Source organism: Bombina bombina, chromosome 5 (assembly GCF_027579735.1).
Source record: "Bombina bombina isolate aBomBom1 chromosome 5, aBomBom1.pri, whole genome shotgun sequence".
NCBI classification, from domain to species: Eukaryota; Metazoa; Chordata; class Amphibia; order Anura; family Bombinatoridae; genus Bombina; species Bombina bombina.
In genome coordinates this window covers 852,768,816-852,789,794 of record NC_069503.1, presented here as the reverse complement: position 1 = coordinate 852,789,794, position 20,979 = coordinate 852,768,816, and the positions used below count along the sequence as shown (strand labels likewise).

The 20,979-nt window shown below is 40.1% G+C and overlaps 1 protein-coding gene across 1 annotated transcript in view; it reads right to left on the bottom strand.

Annotated features, from left to right (window-relative positions):
* TAF4B (TATA-box binding protein associated factor 4b) overlaps positions 1-20,979 on the bottom strand; it is a 920,546-nt gene that overhangs the window by 707,537 nt on the left and 192,030 nt on the right. The window contains exon 7 of the mRNA XM_053714992.1: positions 15,850-16,101. Coding sequence (XP_053570967.1) covers positions 15,850-16,101 — 252 coding nt within the window. The remainder of the gene's footprint in view (positions 1-15,849; positions 16,102-20,979) is intronic.

The window sequence follows — 20,979 nt, the reverse complement described above, 5'->3', positions numbered from 1 at the left end:
GAGTTTAATATTTAACCCAGAGTTCCCACCAGGCTTTAAACAGGATAAGAGCTTAGTTTCCCCTATGCACCCCTTAATTCAAGTCCATACTCTATTAGATAATCACAAACTAAAATCAAAGCAGCAAATTGACACACTGCAAATTCCTTTCTTCTCCTCCTGGTTTAATTACCACCAGGCTAGGCACTTTATCTTATCACACAAGCACAAAGCAGACTTCTTACGTCCTCTAACGCAGTTTGAGCAGGCTTGTATGAGCGATTTAAAGTCCCCCAGGTCAATCTCCACATTATATAAATTGGTATTAGAAAACAGATTCCCAAAGCTGCCTTCTTACACAGTAGGTTGGGACAAAGAGTTAGAGACAACCTCGGCTTCTAAAGAATGGCTTACTAGATTTAGAAATTTATCACGTTCCGCACACTCTTCAAGAGCAAAGGAAAAAAACATAAAAATCTTTATGAGATGGTACTTGACACCTGCAAAACTTAAGCACATATTTAGAGGAAGCTCAGACACTTGCTGGAGGGGTTGTGGTCAGTTAGGACACTTGGAACATATATGGTGGGAGTGCACACCCATAAGAAACTTCTGGACAGAGATTTTCCATGAAATCAATGTAGTTCTACACACTCAGTTAAGCCCAAGTCTAGAACTAATTCTTCTCCAAAATACCCCTCAGATAGCATGTAAAATACGTAGACAGCTCTTTCAAATCATGTTGAACACTGCAAAACAAATGGTCGCCAGATGCTGGAAAACCACTAAAATACCCACTACTAGCGATTGGAGAAAATTAGTAGATTCAGATTTAACTCTGGAAAGATTTCATTACCTACAAATAGGCAACTTAGATTTTTTCGAGGACATGCTGTTCTTGTGGGAACAATTTAAATATAAGCCCAAGCAGACTTAAGTTATCAGCCCATTGCCATCCTCATGATACATCCATTTTAAATGTTTTTCATCATACTTCCCTATATGGTTACACATAGAGGTAAAGTTACATACCACTTATACCTGAGCAAATAAAGCTCATTCAATTAACATTGTATTTTATTTTGTTTATGTTTCTCTATGTTTGGTTCTTTTTGTCTATTCATACTGTTATTCTTCAGGCAAAAACCTTAGAACACACAGCTGGAAGTTATGCATCATATATGTAGCAGTCTTTCATTCAAAAGCATAGGCAACAATTGTTGAATAGACTCTATGACATTGTTATCATAATAAGTTGCCTTGGACTTTCGCTAGGATGTATGGACTGAAACTCAATTAGACTGCCTACATAAGTACGGGAAGGCCGGGGGCCCACCAGGAGCCTCCCAGCTCTGATTACCCAATTGTTATAACTTCCTTATCTGTATTGTTGCAAATATGCTTTTAATGATTTGATGTACTGTTTTGAATAATCTAATAAAAAAATAAAATATAAAAAAAAAAAAAACTCAATTCAGCAAACTACCTTACAGAGTGATGTGTTGTATTTTGTTAAAACATATTAACCTTTTGAGTAAAACATACTAACCTTTTGAGTAAAACATATCCTCATCAGTGATACTAGGAACAAATTTCAGCAAACTACCTTACAGAGAGGAGTGTTGTATTTTGTTAAAACATATTAACCTTTTGAGTAATACATACTATACTCATAAGTGATACTAGGAACACATTTTAGTGATATATCCACCCTATGAGTGTTGGACACTATTATAGTAAATATCCCTTGATATAAAGAATTTAACAATAATAAATTTAGCAAACCTTCAAACAGAATAAGCGTCATATCTGAGCCCAGCACTGAATACCACAAATATTAAAAGTGCAATATTTACAATTAGCTTAGCACCCAGCATCAGTTTTAATACTGACTAAGTGCACTGCCACCATTGGCATTAACCTAGAACATCAATTACAATGCCCAACCAATGATAATATTGTTTGTAGCTAATCTTAATACATTTTAATTACTACTTAATAGTGTTATGTTCTCTACCAAGCAATGACTGCTGGAGGATCAAGAAGATATCTGCAAAGTTCAAACAAACAAGAACATCAAACACTGTTGCTCAATATTATTTAGCAAAACTAATAAATATGAATCTCACTCTTAAGATTCAAAAAAAGTATTTACATATGAGTGTGCAAAATTGTAGCATCAATCTTGCTATAGAAATTAATTAATTTTTATGCAGAATCTGTACAACATCCAGTATAAATATACTTTTTCAGTATTATGAATAGTGTTAATGGTTAGAATCCATGAACAACTGCACTCATATCTACAATAAACACCAACATTGTATCTTTATTTCAACTAAGATTGTTACAATCAGCAAATAACTATATTTATAGATACAATAAGTATTACAGCAGTCAGGCTACTATCCACTATTTTCCAATATCTGAATTTACTTTAAAATATACAAGGGTACATTAGTGGCTCACTGCTACACTAAATAAATATTTCACATTACAACCCAAACTCGAGTTTTTTATTTCAAAACACATTGACATAAACTCTCTTGTTGATTCAGTGAGATTTTTACGGCTAGATTTAGAGTTTGGCGTTAGCCGTCAAAACCAGCGTTAGGGGCTCCTAACGCTGGTTTTGGGCTACCGCTGGTATTTAGAGTCAGTCAGGAAAGGGTCTAACGCTCACTTTGCAGCCGCGACTTTTCCATACCGCAGATCCCCCTACGCCATTTGCGTATCCTATCTTTTCAATGGGATCTTTCTAACGCCGGTATTTAGAGTCTTGGCTGAAGTGAGCGACAAAACTCCAGCCGCAGCAAAAAGTCAGGAGTTAAGAGCTTTCTGGGCTAACGCCGGTTCATAAAGCTCTTAACTACTGTGCTCTAAACTACACTAACACCCATAAACTACCTATGTACCCCTAAACCGAGGCCCCCCCCACATCGCCGGCACTCTAATGAAAAATTTTAACCCCTAATCTGCCGACCACACACCGCCGCAAACTATGTTATCCCTATGTACCCCTAATCTGCTGCCCCTAACACTGCCGACCCCTACATTATATTTATTAACCCCTAATCTGCCGCCCCCAACGTCGCCGCCACCTACCTACACTTATTAACCCCTAATCTGCCGACCGGACCTCACCGCTACTATAATAAAGTTATTAACCCCTAATCCGACTCACTCCCGCCTCAATAACCCTATAATAAATAGTATTAACCCCTAATCTGCCCTCCCTAACATCGCCGACACCTAACTTCAAGTATTAACCACTAATCTGCCGACCGGACCCCACCGCTACTCTAATAAATTTATTAACCGCTAAAGCTAAGTCTAACCCTAACACCCCCCTAAGTTAAATATTTTTATCTAACAAAATAAATTAACTCTTATTAAATAAATTATTCCTATTTAAAGCTAAATACTTACCTATAAAATAAACCCTAATATAGCTACAATATAAATGATAATTATATTGTAGCTATTTTAGGATTTATATTTATTTTACAGGTAACTTTGTATTTATTTTAACCAGGTACAATAGCTATTAAATAGTTAATAACTATTTAATAGCTACCTAGTTAAAATAATTACAAAATTACCTGTAAATCCTAACCTAAGTTACAATTAAACCTAACACTACACTATCAATAAATAAATAAAATAAAATACCTACAATTATCTACAATTAAACCTAACACTACACTATCAATAAATTAATTAAATAAAATACCTACAAATAAATACAATTAAATAAACTAACTAAAGTACAAAAAATAAAAAAAGAACTAAGTTACAAAAAATAAAAAAATAATTTACAAACATTAGAAAAAGATTACAACAATTTTAAGCTAATTACACCTACTCTAAGCCCCCTAATAAAATAGCAAAGCCCCCCCCCCAAAAAAAAATGCCCTACCATATTTTAAAATACAAATAGAAAAGCTCTTTTACCTTACCAGGCCTTAAAAGGGCCTTTTGCGGGGCATGCCCCAAAGAATTCAGCTCTTTTGCCTGTAAAAAAAAACATACAATACCCCCCCCCCCCCCAACATTACAACCCACAACCCACATACCCCTAATCTAACCCAAACCCCCTTTAAATAAACCTAACACTAAGCCCCTGAAGATCTTCCTACCTTGTCTTCACCACGCCGGGTATCACCGATCGGTCCAGAAGAGGCTCCGAAGTCTTCATCCAAACCCAAGCGGGGGCTGAAGAATTCCATCATCGGGCTGAAGAGGTCCATCATTGGGCTGAAGTCTTGATCCAAGCGGCGGCTGAAGAAGTCCATCATCGGGCTGAAGAAGTCCATCACCGGTCTGAAGTCTTCTATCAAGCGCCATCTTCAATCTTCTTTCTTCCGGAGCCATCTTCTTCCAGCCGACGCAGATCCATCCTCTTCTACCAACGCCTACTCGCCGAATGACTGTTCCTTTAAATGACGTCATCCAAGATGGCGTCCCTCGAATTCCGATTGGCTGATAGGATTCTATCAGCCAATCGGAAATAAGGTAGGAAAATTCTGATTGGCTGATGGAATCAGCCAATCAGATTCAAGTTCAATCCGATTGGCTGATCCAATCAGCCAATCAGATTGAGCTTGCATTCTATTGGCTGATCGGAACAGCGAATCGGATTGAACTTGAATCTGATTGGCTGATTCCATCAGCCAATCAGAATTTTCATACCTTAATTCCGATTGGCTGATAGAATCCTATCAGCCAATCGGAATTCGAGGGACGCCATCTTGGATGACGTCATTTAAAGGAACCGTCATTCGGCGAGTAGGCGTCAGTAGAAGAGGATGGATCCGCGTCGGCTAGAAGAAGATGGCTCCGGAAGAAAGAAGATTGAAGATGCCGCTTGATAGAAGACTTCAGACCGATGATGGACTTCTTCAGCGCCCGCTTGGATCAAGACTTCAGCCCGATGATGGACTTCTTCAGCCGCCGCTTGGATCAAGACTTCAGCCCAATGATGGACCTCTTCAGCCCGATGATGGACTTCTTCAGCCCCCGCTTGGGCTTGGATGAAGACTTCGGAGCCTCTTCTGGACCGATCGGTGATACCCGGCGTGGTGAAGACAAGGTAGGAAGATCTTCAGGGGCTTAGTGTTAGGTTTATTTAAGAGGGGTTTGGGTTAGATTAGGGGTATGTGGGTGGTGGGTTGTAATGTTGGGGGGGGGTATTGTATGTTTTTTTTCCAGGCAAAAGAGCTGAATTCTTTGGGGCATGCCCCGCAAAATGCCCTTTTAAGGGCTGGTAAGGTAAAAGAGCTTTTCTATTTGTATTTTAGAATAGGGTAGGGCATTTTTTTATTTTGGGGGGCTTTGTTATTTTATTAGGGGGCTTAGAGTAGGTGTAATTAGCTTAAAATTGTTGTAATCTTTTTCTAATGTTTGTAAATAATTTTTTTATTTTTTGTAACAGTTCTTTTTTTATTTTTTGTAACAGTTCTTATTTTTATTTTTTGTACTTTAGTTAGTTTATTTAATTGTATTTATTTGTAGGTATTTTATTTAATTAATTTATTGATAGTGTAGTGTTAGGTTTAATTGTAGATAATTGTAGGTATTTTATTTAATTTATTTATTGATAGTGTAGTGTTAGGTTTAATTGTAGATAATTGTAGGTATTTAATTTATTTATTGATAGCGTAGTGTTAGGTTTAATTATAACTTAGGTTAGGATTTATTTTACAGGTAATTTGGTAATTATTTTAACTAGGTAGCTATTAAATAGTTATTAACTATTTAATAGCTATTGTACCTGGTTAAAATAAATACAAAGTTAACTGTAAAATAAATATAAATCCTAAAATAGCTATAATATAATTATAATTTATATTGTAGCTATATTAGGGTCTATTTTACAGGTAAGTATTTAGCTTTAAATAGGAATAATTTAATTTTAATAAGAGTTAATTTATTTCGTTAGATAAAAATTATATTTAACTTAGGGGGGTGTTAGGGTTAGACTTAGCTTTAGGGGTTAATAAATTTAATAGAGTAGCGGTGAGGTCCGGTCGGCAGATTAGGGGTTAATACTTGAAGTTAGGTGTCAGTGATGTTAGGGAGGGCAGATTAGGGGTTAATACTATTTATTATAGGGTTAGTAAATTTATTATAGTAGCGGCAAGGTCTGGTCGGCAGATTAGGGGTTAATAATTGTAGGTAGGTGGTGGCGTTGGGGGTGGCAGATTAGGGGTTAATAAATATAATATAGGGGTCGGCGATGTTAGGGCAGCAGATTAGGGGTACATAGGGATAATGTAGGTTGCGGCGGTGTACGGAGCGGCAGATTAGGGGTTAAAAAAAATATGCAGGGGGCAGCAGATTAAGGGTTAATAAGTGTAAGGTTAGGGGTGTTTAGACTCGAGGTTCATGTTAGGGTGTTAGGTGCAGACTTAGGAAGTGTCTCCCCATAGGAAACAATGGGGCTGCGTTAGGAGCTGAACGCTGCTTTTTTGCAGGTGTTAGTTTTTTTCAGCTCAAACGGCCCCATTGTTTCCTATGGGGAAATCGTGCACGAACACGTTTTTGAAGCTGGCCGCGTCCATAAGCACCGCTGGTATTGAGAGTTGCAGTGGCGGTAAATTATGCTATACGCTCCCTATTTGGAGCCTAACGCAGCCCTTCTGTGAACTCTAAATACCAGCAGTATTTAAAAGGTGCGGGGGAAAAAAAAACAGTGTTAGCTACGCGGGTCATTACCGACAAAACTCTAAATCTAGCCGTTACTCTTAAACACATTGACACCAATCTTGATGGTTACTAAATCATATTTATGATATTTACTTCACTGATCATCAGTGTTATTCCTGTTGTAAACAATGACATTACACACTGAGGAACCAAATTAGACCCAGTATTGTCAAAATATCAAAGTACAACAGTATAAAATAGTGTTCACCCACTCACACATCTTTCAAGGTGTGTCAGTCAATATTCATTTGTCCCTTCAGACAACCACAATACAACATATTCCATTACAATCAAGTATGCTCTATAGCAACACATTGATTTTGTGTAAGTGTTTTAAATCTAAAGTATTCTCCACTATTTTAAACACAACCATATTAAAAGTTATATTTTCATTATTATTCTCATCTGCCCATGTCCCATATGAGATTGGCAATGGCGTCAAAACTACATACAAAAATTCAAGATCTGATGTAAGATCTTATTGTTTCACCAACTCCCTGAGTGCTATATGTGTATACTTTCATTAGGTGATATCTATCTCCTAAACCAGTTCTCTCTAAGTTTGCTTATACACAGCACCCTCCAGCTTGTTATATATTTCTTGTACTACAGTTTATTATCAAACTCGAGCCATAGGAAGTTTCTTATAATTTTCAAGTAGTGCAATTGGACCCAATCCTTTCCAAGCCACATATATACTTGTAATAAAGATTTCTAAGTCGGAGGTCTTTGCCCCACCCCCCCACCCCACCCCTACTTCCCTTTCTCCTCCCTTTTATGTTCTGGTATATGGACCCAGTTGGCTTCCTTATGTGTACTAAGGAGAGCTGTGATCCGCAATGTCATGTTATTCTTGTTATACTGTTAACATATTTGGTGGTTTGATACTGTATCCTTACATGAATATGTGACTTGTATGTGTAGTACGCTTAGATCGTACAGTTGTTAGTTTTCTTTCTTATTGATGAAAAATAAAAATATCTTAAAAAAAAAAAAAAAAAAAAAAAAAGCCATGTGGTCCCTTTAAAATCTCTTAATAAAACCTGCAGCCCTACTGACTTTTGAATAAAATATAAAATGTCAAGCTGCCTCTCCCAGTGTCCAGCCCCATACAGTGTCAAAGCAATATGTATAAACACAGGATTTTCAGTAACACCCTCAGTGTACAGGTCTACTGCTTACCCCTTCCCTTGCAGGGAAAAAATGTCAGCCAATTCTGATATACCAAGTCTCCTCAGAAATAAAAGACATACCTCAATGCTGCTTGTAGCATGACACCGTTCTCCACACTGAAGATTTCTCTTGCACTACCTTCAGAAGCTCTGTGGGAACCAACATGGATCTTAGTTACATCTGCTAAGATCATCAACCTCAGGGCAAAAATTTTCTTCATTTCATATCTCCCTGAGGAAAATAGTACTCACACGTACCATTTAAAATAAAAAAACTTCATGATTGAAGAATCTAAAACTAACACCTCACTTTACATCTTCCTATTACTAACACAGGCAAAGAGAATGACTGGGGGTGGAGAGAAGGGATGAGCTATATATACAGCTCTGCTGTGGTGCTCTTTGCCACTTCCTGTTAGCAGGAGGTTAATATCCCACAAGTAAGGATGAAATCCGTAGACTTGTCGTATCTTTTAGAAGAAAAGAGATCATGTAGACTGTCAGTTGCTATGGTATATAACAGAGTACATTCTAATAGAACTGACCTAACAGAGCTCCCCAGCACTCAGACCAGACCTCCAGTGTCCCACATATAGCTGTCTAGCACTCCCTCTTGTACCATGGGAGATAGTGCCCAATAAATAAAGTGCCCACAATACTATGAAGCTCCTTTGTACTGTAAAAAGGTAGAAGTGTGTGCCCCTCTTGTTCTGAGCTCTGTCTTGTGCCCCCAGAAAAAGACAAAGAAAAAACACTTACCTCTTAATACTGCCTGACAGCAAGGCAGTTCACAGGCTTGAGAGGTCCTCTTCCTCACATAGACCTGTACAAAACTAAAGACTGAGTCATGTCCCTCAGACTATAGAAAGGTAGGGCAGTATTAAATATGGGAGGCACATAGTTAGAGTCCTCATTACTTCAAAGCCACCAAAGCTCTACTGTAGAGATTACAGCTACACCCGAGGACAAAGCAGCACAATATTGTACCACTTAAAAAGTAAACTCTTGATTGAAGAAACTATTCTAACACCTCACTTTGCCCCTTCCTATCACTAACGTAGGAAAAGAGAATGACTGGGGTGGGAGGGAAGGGAGGAGCTATTTAACAGCTCTGCTGTGGTGCTCTTTGCCTCCTCCTGCTGACCAGGAGGTGAATATCCCATTAGTAATTGAGATGATCCGTGGACTCAATGTGTCAAAAAAAAAGAAATAGAGATGCAAGTAGCCATCTTACTGTAGTTCACTATATTTTCACTTATATTTAGACTGTTATTTATTGTTAATTTGACACTCCCCCCCTCCCCCTTTTTAACTTAGAGCGGCTCTTGTCTGCTGATTACCCCAGCCACAACCACTACTTAGGCCCACAAGTGGCCATACAAATGCCAATTTCCCTCGCCATTCCTCATCAGACTTCTCAGGTCCAAAAGTGACCACAAGAGTAAAGTAGGGAAACTTTACTAGTATATAAAAATGAGGTTTCATTTTTAGATACTTGTATTATATAACCACTACCATATACTACCACTTATTATATACATGTAAACTGTAACACTAGCTCAAGATACCAATAATCTCCTTCTCATTAGGTCTATAAGTGGCCCGAATAGTAGTTAGAAGGACTTACAAATAATTAAAAACAAAATTTATGCTTACCTGAAATTCCTTTCTCCTGTAGTGTGGTCAGTCCACGGGTCATCATTACTTCTGGGATATTAACTCCTCCCCAACAGGAAGTGCAAGAGGATTCACCCAGCAGAGTTGCTATATAGCTCCTCCCCTCTACGTCACACCCAGTCATTCGACCAAGAACCAACGAGAAAGGAGAAGCCAAAGGGTGCAGTGGTGACTGGAGTATAATTTAAAAATTTTTATAGACCTGCCATAAAAAACAGGGCGGGCCGTGGACTGACCACACTACAGGAGAAAGGAATTTATCAGGTAAGCATAAATTTTGTTTTCTCCTGTTAAGTGTGGTCAGTCCACGGGTCATCATTACTTCTGGGATACCAATACCAAAGCTAAAGTACACGGATGACGGGAGGGACAGGCAGGCTCTTTATACGGAAGGAACCACTGCCTGAAGAAACTTTCTCCCAAAAACAGCCTCCGAAGAAGCAAAAGTGTCAAATTTGTAAAATTTGGAAAAAGTATGAAGAGAAGACCAAGTTGCAGCCTTGCAAATCTGTTCAACAGAAGCCTCATTCTTAAAGGCCCAAGTGGAAGCCACAGCTCTAGTAGAATGTGCTGTAATTCTTTCAGGAGGCTGCTGTCCAGCAGTCTCATAGGCTAACCGTATTATGCTACGAAGCCAAAAAGAGAGAGAGGTAGCCGAAGCTTTTTGACCTCTCCTCTGACCAGAATAAACGACAAACAGGGAAGACGTTTGTCGAAAATCCTTAGTTGCCTGTAGATAAAATTTCAGGGCACGGACTACATCTAGATTGTGTAGCAGACGTTCCTTCTTCGAAGAAGGATTAGGACACAAAGATGGAACCACAATATCTTGATTGATATTCCTGTTAGTGACCACCTTAGGTAGGAACCCAGGTTTAGTACGCAGAACTACCTTGTCTGAATGAAAAATCAGATAAGGAGAATCACAATGTAAGGCAGATAACTCAGAGACTCTTCGAGCCGAGGAAATCGCCATTAAAAACAGAACTTTCCAAGATAACAGCTTGATATCAATGGAATGAAGGGGTTCAAACGGAACACCCTGTAAAACATTAAGAACTAAGTTCAAACTCCATGGTGGAGCAACAGTTTTAAACACAGGCTTGATCCTAGCTAAAGCCTGACAAAAAGCTTGAACGTCCAGAACTTCTGACAGACGTTTGTGTAAAAGAATGGACAGAGCTGAAATCTGTCCCTTTAAGGAACTAGCGGATAAACCCTTTTCTAAACCTTCTTGTAGAAAAGACAATATCCTCGGAATCCTAACCTTACTCCATGAGTAACTCTTGGATTCGCACCAATATAAGTATTTGCGCCATATCTTATGGTAAATCTTTCTGGTAACAGGCTTCCTAGCCTGTATTAAGGTATCAATAACTGACTCAGAAAAACCACGTTTTGATAAAATCAAGCGTTCAATTTCCAAGCAGTCAGCTTCAGAGAAATTAGATTTTGATGTTTGAAGGGACCCTGGATCAGAAGGTCCTGTTTCAGAGGTAGAGACCAAGGTGGACAGGATGACATGTCCACTAGATCTGCATACCAAGTCCTGCGTGGCCATGCAGGCGCTATTAGAATCACTGATGCTCTCTCCTGTTTGATTCTGGCAATCAATCGAGGAAGCACCGGGAAGGGTGGAAACACATAAGCCATCCCGAAGGTCCAAGGTGCTGTCAAAGCATCTATCAGAACCGCTCCCGGATCCCTGGATCTGGACCCGTAACGAGGAAGCTTGGCGTTCTGTCGAGACCCCATGAGATCTATCTCTGGTTTGCCCCAACGTCAAAGTATTTGGGCAAAGACCTCCGGATGAAGTTCCCACTCCCCCGGATGAAAAGTCTGACGACTTAGAAAATCCGCCTCCCAGTTCTCCACTCCCGGGATGTGGATTGCTGACAGGTGGCAAGAGTTAGACTCTGCCCAGCGAATTATCTTTGATACTTCCATCATTGCTAGGGAGCTTCTTGTCCCTCCCTGATGGTTGATGTAAGCTACAGTTGTGATGTTGTCCGACTGAAACCTGATGAACCCCCGAGTTGTTAACTGGGGCCAAGCCAGAAGGGCATTGAGAACTGCTCTCAATTCCAGAATGTTTATTGATAGGAGACTCTCCTCCTGATTCCATTGTCCCTGAGCCTTCAGAGAATTCCAGACAGCGCCCCAACCTAGTAGGCTGGCGTCTGTTGTTACAATTGTCCAGTCCGGCCTGCTGAATGGCATCCCCCTGGACAGATGTGGCCGAGAAAGCCACCATAGAAGAGAATTTCTGGTCTTTTGATCCAGATTCAGAGTAGGGGACAAGTCTGAGTAATCCCCATTCCACTGACTTAGCATGCACAATTGCAGCGGTCTGAGATGTAGGCGTGCAAAGGGTACTATGTCCATTGCCGCTACCATTAAGCCGATCACCTCCATGCATTGAGCTACTGACGGGTGTTGAATGGAATGAAGGACACGGCATGCATTTTGAAGCTTTGTTAACCTGTCTTCTGTCAGGTAAATCTTCATTTCTACAGAATCTATAAGAGTCCCCAAGAAGGGAACTCTTGTGAGTGGAAAGAGAGAACTCTTCTTTTCGTTCACCTTCCATCCATGTGACCTTAGAAATGCCAGTACTAACTCTGTATGAGACTTGGCAGTTTGAAAGCTTGAAGCTTGTATCAGAATGTCATCTAGGTACGGAGCTACCGAAATTCCTCGCGGTCTTAGTACCGCCAGAAGAGTACCCAGAACCTTCGTGAAGATTCTTGGAGCCGTAGCCAATCCGAATGGAAGAGCTACAAACTGGTAATGCCTGTCTAGGAAGGCAAACCTTAGATACCGGTAATGATCTTTGTGAATCGGTATGTGAAGGTAAGCATCCTTTAAATCCACTGTGGTCATGTACTGACCCTTTTGGATCATGGGTAAGATTGTCCGAATAGTTTCCATTTTGAACGATGGAACTCTTAGGAATTTGTTTAGGATTTTTAAATCCAGGATTGGCCTGAAAGTTCCCTCTTTTTTGGGAACCACAAACAGATTTGAGTAAAACCCTTGTCCTTGTTCCGACCGCGGAACCGGATGGATCACTCCCATTAGTAAGAGATCTTGTACACAGCGTAGAAACGCCTCTTTCTTTATTTGGTTTGTTGACAACCTTGACAGATGAAATCTCCCTTTTGGGGGAGAGGATTTGAAGTCCAGAAGGTATCCCTGAGATATGATCTCTAACGCCCAGGGATCCTGGACATCTCTTGCCCAAGCCTGGGTGAAGAGAGAAAGTCTGCCCCCTACTAGATCCGTTCCCGGATCGGGGGCCCTCAATTCATGCCATCTTAGGGGCAGCAGCAGGTTTCCTGGCCTGCTTGCCCTTGTTCCAGGACTGGTTAGGTCTCCAGCCTTGTCTGTAGCAAGCAACAGCTCCTTCCTGTTTTGGTGCAGAGGAAGTTGATGCTGCTCCTGCTTTGAAATTCCGAAAGGAACGAAAATTAGACTGTCTAGCCTTAGGTTTGGCTTTGTCTTGAGGCAGGGCATGGCCCTTACCTCCTGTAATGTCAGCGATAATTTCTTTCAATCCGGGCCCGAATAAGGTCTGCCCTTTGAAAGGTATGTTAAGTAATTTAGATTTAGAAGTAACGTCAGCTGACCAGGATTTTAGCCACAGTGCTCTGCGTGCCTGAATGGCGAATCCGGAATTCTTGGCCGTAAGTTTAGTTAAATGTACTACGGCATCCGAAATAAATGAATTAGCTAGCTTAAGTGTCTTAAGCTTGTTTGAAATCTCATCTATAGTTATTGAGTCAAGAGTCTCTTCCAGGGACTCGGACCAAAAAGCGGCCGCGGCCGTGACAGACGCAATACATGCAAGGGGTTGCAATATAAAACCTTGTTGAACAAACATTTTCTTAAGGTAACCCTCTAATTTTTTATCCATTGGATTTGAAAAGGCACAGCTATCCTCCACCGGGATAGTGGCACGCTTAGTCAGAGTAGAAACCGCTCCCTCCACCTTAGGGACCGTCTGCCATAAGTCCCGTGTGGTGGCGTCTATTGGAAACATTTTTCTAAACACAGGAGGGGGGGAAAAGGGTACACCGGGCCTATCCCACTCCTTAGCAATTATTTCTGTAAGCCTCTTAGGTATAGGAAATACGTCAGTACTCGCCGGTACCGCATAGTATCTATCCAGCCTACATAATTTCTCTGGGATTGCAACGGTGTTACAATCATTTAGAGCTGCTAAAACCTCCCCTAACAGTACACGGAGGTTTTCGAGTTTAAACTTAAAATTAGAAATGTCTGAATCCATTCTATTGGGATCAGAACCGTCACCTGCTGATTGAAGCTCTCCGTCCTCATGTTCAGCATACTGTGACGCAGTATCAGACATGGCCCTATTATCAACAGCGCACTCTGTTCTCACCCCAGAGTGATCACGCTTACCTCTTAGTTCTGGTAATTTAGCCAAAACTTCAGTCATAACATTAGCCATAACCTGTAATGTGATTTGTAATGGCCGCCCTGATGTATTCGGCGCTACAATATCACGCACCTCCCGAGCGGGAGATGCAGGTACTGACACGTGAGGCGAGTTAGTCGGCATAACTCTCCCCTCGTTGTTTGGTGAAATATGTTCAATTTGTACAGATTAACTTTTATTTAAAGTAGCATCAATGCAATTAGTACATAAATTTCTATTGGGCTCCACTTTGGCTTTAGCACATATAGCACAGAGATATTCCTCTGAGTCAGACATGTTTAACACACTAGCAATTAAACTAGCAACTTGGAAATACTTTTCAAAGTAATTTACAATAATATGAAAACGTACTGTGCCTTTAAGAAGCACAGAAAAAGGTTATGACAGTTGAGAACAAACTATAACATCAATCTTTTACGGTAAATACACAATTTTAGCAAAGGATTGCCCCCATTAGCAATGGATAACTAACCCTGATAGCAGAAAAAAAAGTACAGAAATAAACGTTTTTTATCACAGTCAGCTACAACCTCACAGCTCTGCTGTGAGTGATTACCTCCCTCAAAATAAGTTTTGAAGACCCCTGAGCTCTGTAGAGACGAACCGGATCATGCAGGGAAGACAAGAGACTTCTGACTGAATTTTTTGATGCGTATCAAAAGCGCCAAAATAAGCCCCTCCCCCTCACACACAACAGTGAGGGAGATCAGTAAACTGTCTTAAATAAAATAAAACGACTGCAAAGTGGAAAAAAACAGTGCCCAAAACATTTTTTCACCCAGTACCTCAGAAAATTAAACGATTTAACATGCCAGCAAAAACGTTTAACATCAAAATAAATGAAATGACATTAGAAAGCCTGTTGCTAGTCACTGCAAATTAGGCTAAAGTCTTATGCATACAGTATTATCCCAGTGAAGTGCCCTTCCCCAGAATACTGAAGTGTAAAATATACATACATGACAGCCTGATACCAGTTGCTACTACTGCATTTAAGGCTGTTAGATTACATTAAATCGGTATGGCAGAATTTTCTCAGTCAAATTCCATTGTCAGAAAATAATATGCTGCTACATACCTCTTTGCAGATTAACCTGCCCGCTGTCCCCTGATCTGAAGTTTACCTCTCCTCAGATGGCCGAGAACAGCAATATGATCTTAACTACGCCGGCTAAAATCATACAAAAAACTCAGGTAGATTCTTCTTCAAACTCTACCAGAGAAGGAACAACACACTCCGGTGCTGTTATAAAATAACAAACTTTTGATTGAAGGTATAAAACTAAGTAAATCACCACAGTCCTCTCACACATCCTATCTATTAGTTGGGTGCAAGAGAATAACTGGGTGTGACGTAGAGGGAAGGAGCTATATAGCAACTCTGCTGGGTGAATCCTCTTGCACTTCCTGTTGGGGAGGAGTTAATATCCCAGAAGTAATGATGACCCGTGGACTGACCAAACTTAACAGTAGAAAAGAAGCTTAAATTCCTTATGTTCAGTATACCTACCATTGTTCTGATTATTGCTTTCGTCTGTAGTAATTATTTGCATGTAACAGGCACGCAACACTTGTGTATGTGGTAGTTCTGTTTATATTGTTTTGCATGTAATCATAATATCATATTTATACATTGATGTCTGTTAAGTCAATACTATTATTGTTTCCAATAACCTCAATAAAAAAATAATTAAAAAAAAAAAACTTGTTTAATACTATCAGACATATGTAATGAGGGGTTCTTACTGTATGTGACCAGGTCATAGTATTTATACATGTAGTTACAAACAAGTAAAGTAAGACATTTTTTTGGATGTGCAACTAAAGCAGTACAAAAATGCTTTCTCTTACCAACTGTTTGAAGTTCATCGGCTTCAATGTGTTGATTGGCTGTGTCAATGATGAGGACGTTTGCTGAACTTTAAGACTGCCAAGGGTTGTTGTACCAATTTGTTTTATACTTTGAGACAAAGTGGTTGGTGTAATCTTCACAACAGAGACAGAGTTCGCCATTGTGACTTTAGTAGTTGGTATCTGCTGACCACATTGCATAATGAATGACTGAGAGCTTGGCATAAGTTTACGTAGGGCAGGTAAGCTTTTCTATACAGGAACAAGAAGAGAACAATAATGAACACAAAGTGAAAAAAAGAAAAACCTAAGATAAAAAAAAAAAAAAAACTTACTGGCATGACTATCAGCTATAACATGGTGCCCTTTGTGAATGGATTCTACTTTGACGTTAAAGGGATAGTCTAGACAAAATTAAACTTTCATGATTCAGGTAGAGCATGCAATTTAAGCAACTTTATAATTAAATCCTATTATTATTTCGTCTTTGTTCTCTTGGTATCTTTATTTTAAAAAGTTTGAAAGTATGCTTTGGAGCTGGTCCATTTTTGGTTAGCACCTGGATAGCGCATGCTGATTGGTGTCTAATTGTAGCAACCCAATAAGCAAGTGCTACCCAGGTGCTGAACCAAAAACGAGCCGGCTTCTAAGCTTTACATTCCAGTATATATATATATATACATAATTTATGCTTACCTGATAAATTCCTTTCTCCTGTAGTGTAGTCAGTCCACGGGTCATCCATTACTTATGGAATATTTCTCTTCCTAACAGGAAACTGCAAGAGAATTACCCAGCAGAGCTTGCTATATAGCTCCTCCCCTCACCTGTCATACTCAGTCATTCGACCAAGCATACGAGAAAGGAGGAACCATAGGGTACAGTGGTGACTGGAGTTTAATTAAAATTTAGACCTGCCGTAAAAACAGGGCGGGCCGTGGACTGACTACACTACAGGAGAAAGGAATTTATCAGGTAATCATAAATTATGTTTTCTCCTGTTAAGTGTAGTCAGTCCACGGGTCATCCATTACTTATGGAATACCAATACCAAAGCTAAAGTACACGGATGAAGGGAGGGACAAGGCAGGAACATTAAACAGAAGGAACCACTGCTTGAAGTACCTTTCTCCCAAACACAGCCTCCGAGGAAGCAAAAGTGTCAAATTTGTAAAATTTTGAAAAAGTATGAAGCGAAGACCAAGTCGCAGCCTTGCAAATCTGTTCAACAGAGGCCTCATTTTTAAAGGCCCAGGTGGAAGCCACAGCTCTAGTAGAATGAGCTGTAATCCTTTCAGGGGGCTGCTGTCCAGCAGTCTCATAGGCTAATCGTATTATGCTACGAAGCCAAAAAGAGAGAGAGGTAGCCGAAGCCTTTTGACCTCTCCTCTGTCCAGAGTAAACGACAAACAGGGAAGAAGTTTGACGAAAATCCTTAGTTGCCTGCAAATAGAATTTCCGGGCACGGACTACGTCCAGATTATGCAGATTGATATTCTTGTTAGTAACTACCTTAGGTAAGAACCCAGGTTTAGTACGCAGAACTACCTTGTCTGAATGGAAAATCAGATAAGGAGAATCACAATGTAAGGCAGATAACTCAGAGACTCTCCGAGCCGAGGAAATAGCCATCAAAAACAGAACTAAGTTTAAGCTCCACGGCGGAGCAACAGACTTAAACACAGGCTTAATCCTAGTTAAAGCCTGACAGAAAGCCTGAACGTCTGGAACTTCAGCCAGACGTTTGTGTAGAAGAATAGACAGAGCAGAAATCTGTCCCTTTAACGAACTAGTAGATAAACCCTTTTCTAAACCCTCTTGTAGAAAGGACAATATCCTAGGAATCCTAACCTTACTCCATGAGTAACACTTGGATTCGCACCAATGTAAATATTTACGCCATATTTTATGGTAAATTTTTGAAATAACAATGAACAAAAATAGGCCCCTGCCACTCATATTACAACAGTGGGGAAGCTCAGAAACTGTTTCTATGCAGAAAACAAAAATGGCCATGTGGTAAAAATCATGCCCCAATAAGTTTTATCACCAAGTACCTCACAAAAAACGATTAACATGCCAGTAAACGTTTTAAACATACATTTAAAAGTTATGTATTATTATTTACAAGCCTGCTACCAGTCGCTTTTACTGCAGTTAAGGCTCATACATTATTTCAGTATTAACAGTATTTTCAGAGTCAATTCCATTCCTTAGAAAATACATTCAGTGCACACACACACACACACACATCAGCCTGATACCAGTCGCTATCACTGCATTTAATGCTGAACTTACTTTACAATGGTATCAGCAGTATTTTCTCAGTCAATTCCATTCCTCAGAAAATAATTTACTGCACATACCTCTTTGTTGCAGGGGGGCCCTGCATGCTATTCCCCTTCTCTGAAGTTACCTCACTTTTCCTCAGATGAGAACAGCCAGTGGGTCTTAGTTACGTCTGCTAAGACCATAGAAAAAAACCCAGGCAGATTCTTCTTCTAAAGCTGCCTGAGAATAAACAGTACACTCCGGTGCCATTTAAAAATAACAAACTTTTGATTGTAGAAATAAACTAAGTTAAAAAAACACCACAGATCTCCCACAGCTTCCTATCTAGTTAGGCTGCAAGAGAATGACTGAGTATGACAGGTGAGGGGAGGAGCTATATAGCAAGCTCTGCTGGGTAATTCTCTTGCAGTTTCCTGTTAGGAAGAGAAATATTCCATAAGTAATGGATGACCCGTGGACTGACTACACTTAACAGGAGAAATATATATATATATATATATATATATACACACACAGTAAAGAGTTAGGTAGTCTCTGCCAGACCCGAGGCGACAGGACCACTCATTTATAATCTATTACCCTTTTTTTTTTTTTTTACTCTCTCTCCTCTTTGATCCCTGATTACAACATGAAAATCTGCACATTAAATACCAAGGGCCTCAATTCACTAACTAAAAGGAGTCTGCTCCTAAGGTATCTCCAGTCACAACATGTAGACTTAGCATATCTCCAAGAGACCCATTGAACAGATGAGGGAGCTGCCAGATTTAAATCAAACTTATACCCAGTTTCTATTTCATCCACATTCCATAGAAAAGCTGGGGGGGTAACAATTCTAGTTGGGAACCAGGTAGCATATGACCATAGTTACACTGACTGTGACCCAGCTGGATGGTACGTAATCTGTATATGTCGTTTAAAATGTGTGCTGTATACCCTGGTCGCCGTCTATCTCCCTAATCTGAACCAGGTAAGATTTCTTAGGAAGCTGCTTCAGATAGTAGACCAGGTCAAAAAGGGCCATGTTTTGATGGCAGGGGATTTTAATATGTTGTGGGACCCTAAGAAAGATAGGAGAGGTGCACCAGGGCAGGCAAGCGAAAGCAACAGGGATACTATGTTGCAGGCATTCAGAAAACTGATGAGTCAGTCTCATCTCCATGATGTCTGGAGGGCTTTACACCCAGACTCATGTGACCATACATTCTATTCCATGACTCACTCCTCCTTCTCCAGATTGGACTATGTTTTTTATGACCCTTGGCTGTTTCAGGGAGTACAAAGCTCTACTATTTTACTGTGTATGTGGTGAGATCATGATGCTGTCATCAGACAGAGGTGGCGCATGCAAAACCACCTATTACAAGATATATATATGCCTGAATGGATCAAAGAAGTGGAAGACTTCTTAAAGATTAATAAAGATGGTGAAATTTCAATGCAAACGGTCTGGTCGGCTCTAAAGGCCTATTTGAGAGGCATCTTCCTTAAGAGAGAGTCTCAAAACAGGAAGCGAAGGGGGGAAATCCTAGCTTAACTATATTGTTGTTATGTATCTGTTAGAGAGCGTATGAAAGATAACATCACCCCCTCGGTACTAGAGGAGCTGCAGTCTGTGAAGCGTATTCACCATCTGGAAATCCAGAAAATGCAGCAAAACCTTCAGTATCTTAAGATGAAATTCTATCACAAGGGCAACAAGGCAGATCACCTTCTAGCGAATAAATTGCAGGAAAGGACCCTAATAAGTAGGATTGCCTATATTCAAAGTGGAGAGGGGAGATATTATTCTCCCAGAGATATCGGAGAGGCCTTTGCAGACTATTATAGCCATTTATACCACATTTCGTCCTCAGAACAAAGACAGGCGATCTCTAGAGATGATATTTGGAGCTTCCTGAGTGAGCTCAATCTGCGTAGGGTCTCCGATGAGGCAAAAGACTTGTTATCCCATTCAATCTCAGTTGCAGAGGTGGCTCAGTTGATTAAAAAACTGAAGCTTCATAAAGCGCTAGGGCCCAATGGTTTCACCTCCATCTTCTATAAAAAACATGCAAAGAGAGTTAGCCCTATTCTAACAGTAGTTTTTAACTTGGCCTTCCAGTCTGGACATTTACCCAAAGAATGCTTAGAGGCTGAAATCATGACCATTCCTAAAGAGGGTAAGGATCCAAGCCTATGTGAAAGATATAGGCCAATATCATTGATCAATGTTGATATCAAAATATATTCAAGTATATTGGCAACTAGGATAAGTAAGGTTCTCCCTCTGTTACTACATCTAGATCAGACGGGGTTCATCCGAGGCGGACAGGGATTGGATAATACGCGCAGACTGCTTTGTTACGGTTACCCTTAGTCTCGCTGAGAGATGGACCGCTTAGTAGCCTGGATCCCTATTGCTAAAGAGGGGAGAAGCTGCTTTCCATAGTATTCTATATGAGTCTCGCAAATATAGAATAATCTCCCTTAGCTGCAGTACAGCTAGGATACCCTTCTGCCCACAAAAACGAGTCAACGCTGCGATTGAGGGTCAAACAAGAACTCAGGACTGGGATGCCCAGCCTGCTTTTTATTAAGGTTACATGCACACAGGGCACTCCCAGGGGGAGAGGGGGGGAAGCACAAAATCCCCCATCACACATTTAGATAGAGAGCACTGTCCTTTGACAGGCCACAATAGGATTACAGTACTTAAGATAACAAGTTTACAAGTTCATCTTATCAATTAGCAGTCTGGCTCCGGAGGTGATTAGACAATGGGATTGGTTATCTCTAAACTTAGAGCTGAAGCCAGCAAATGTGTATTTAGGCAATAGTTTCTAAAAGCTGAAAAAA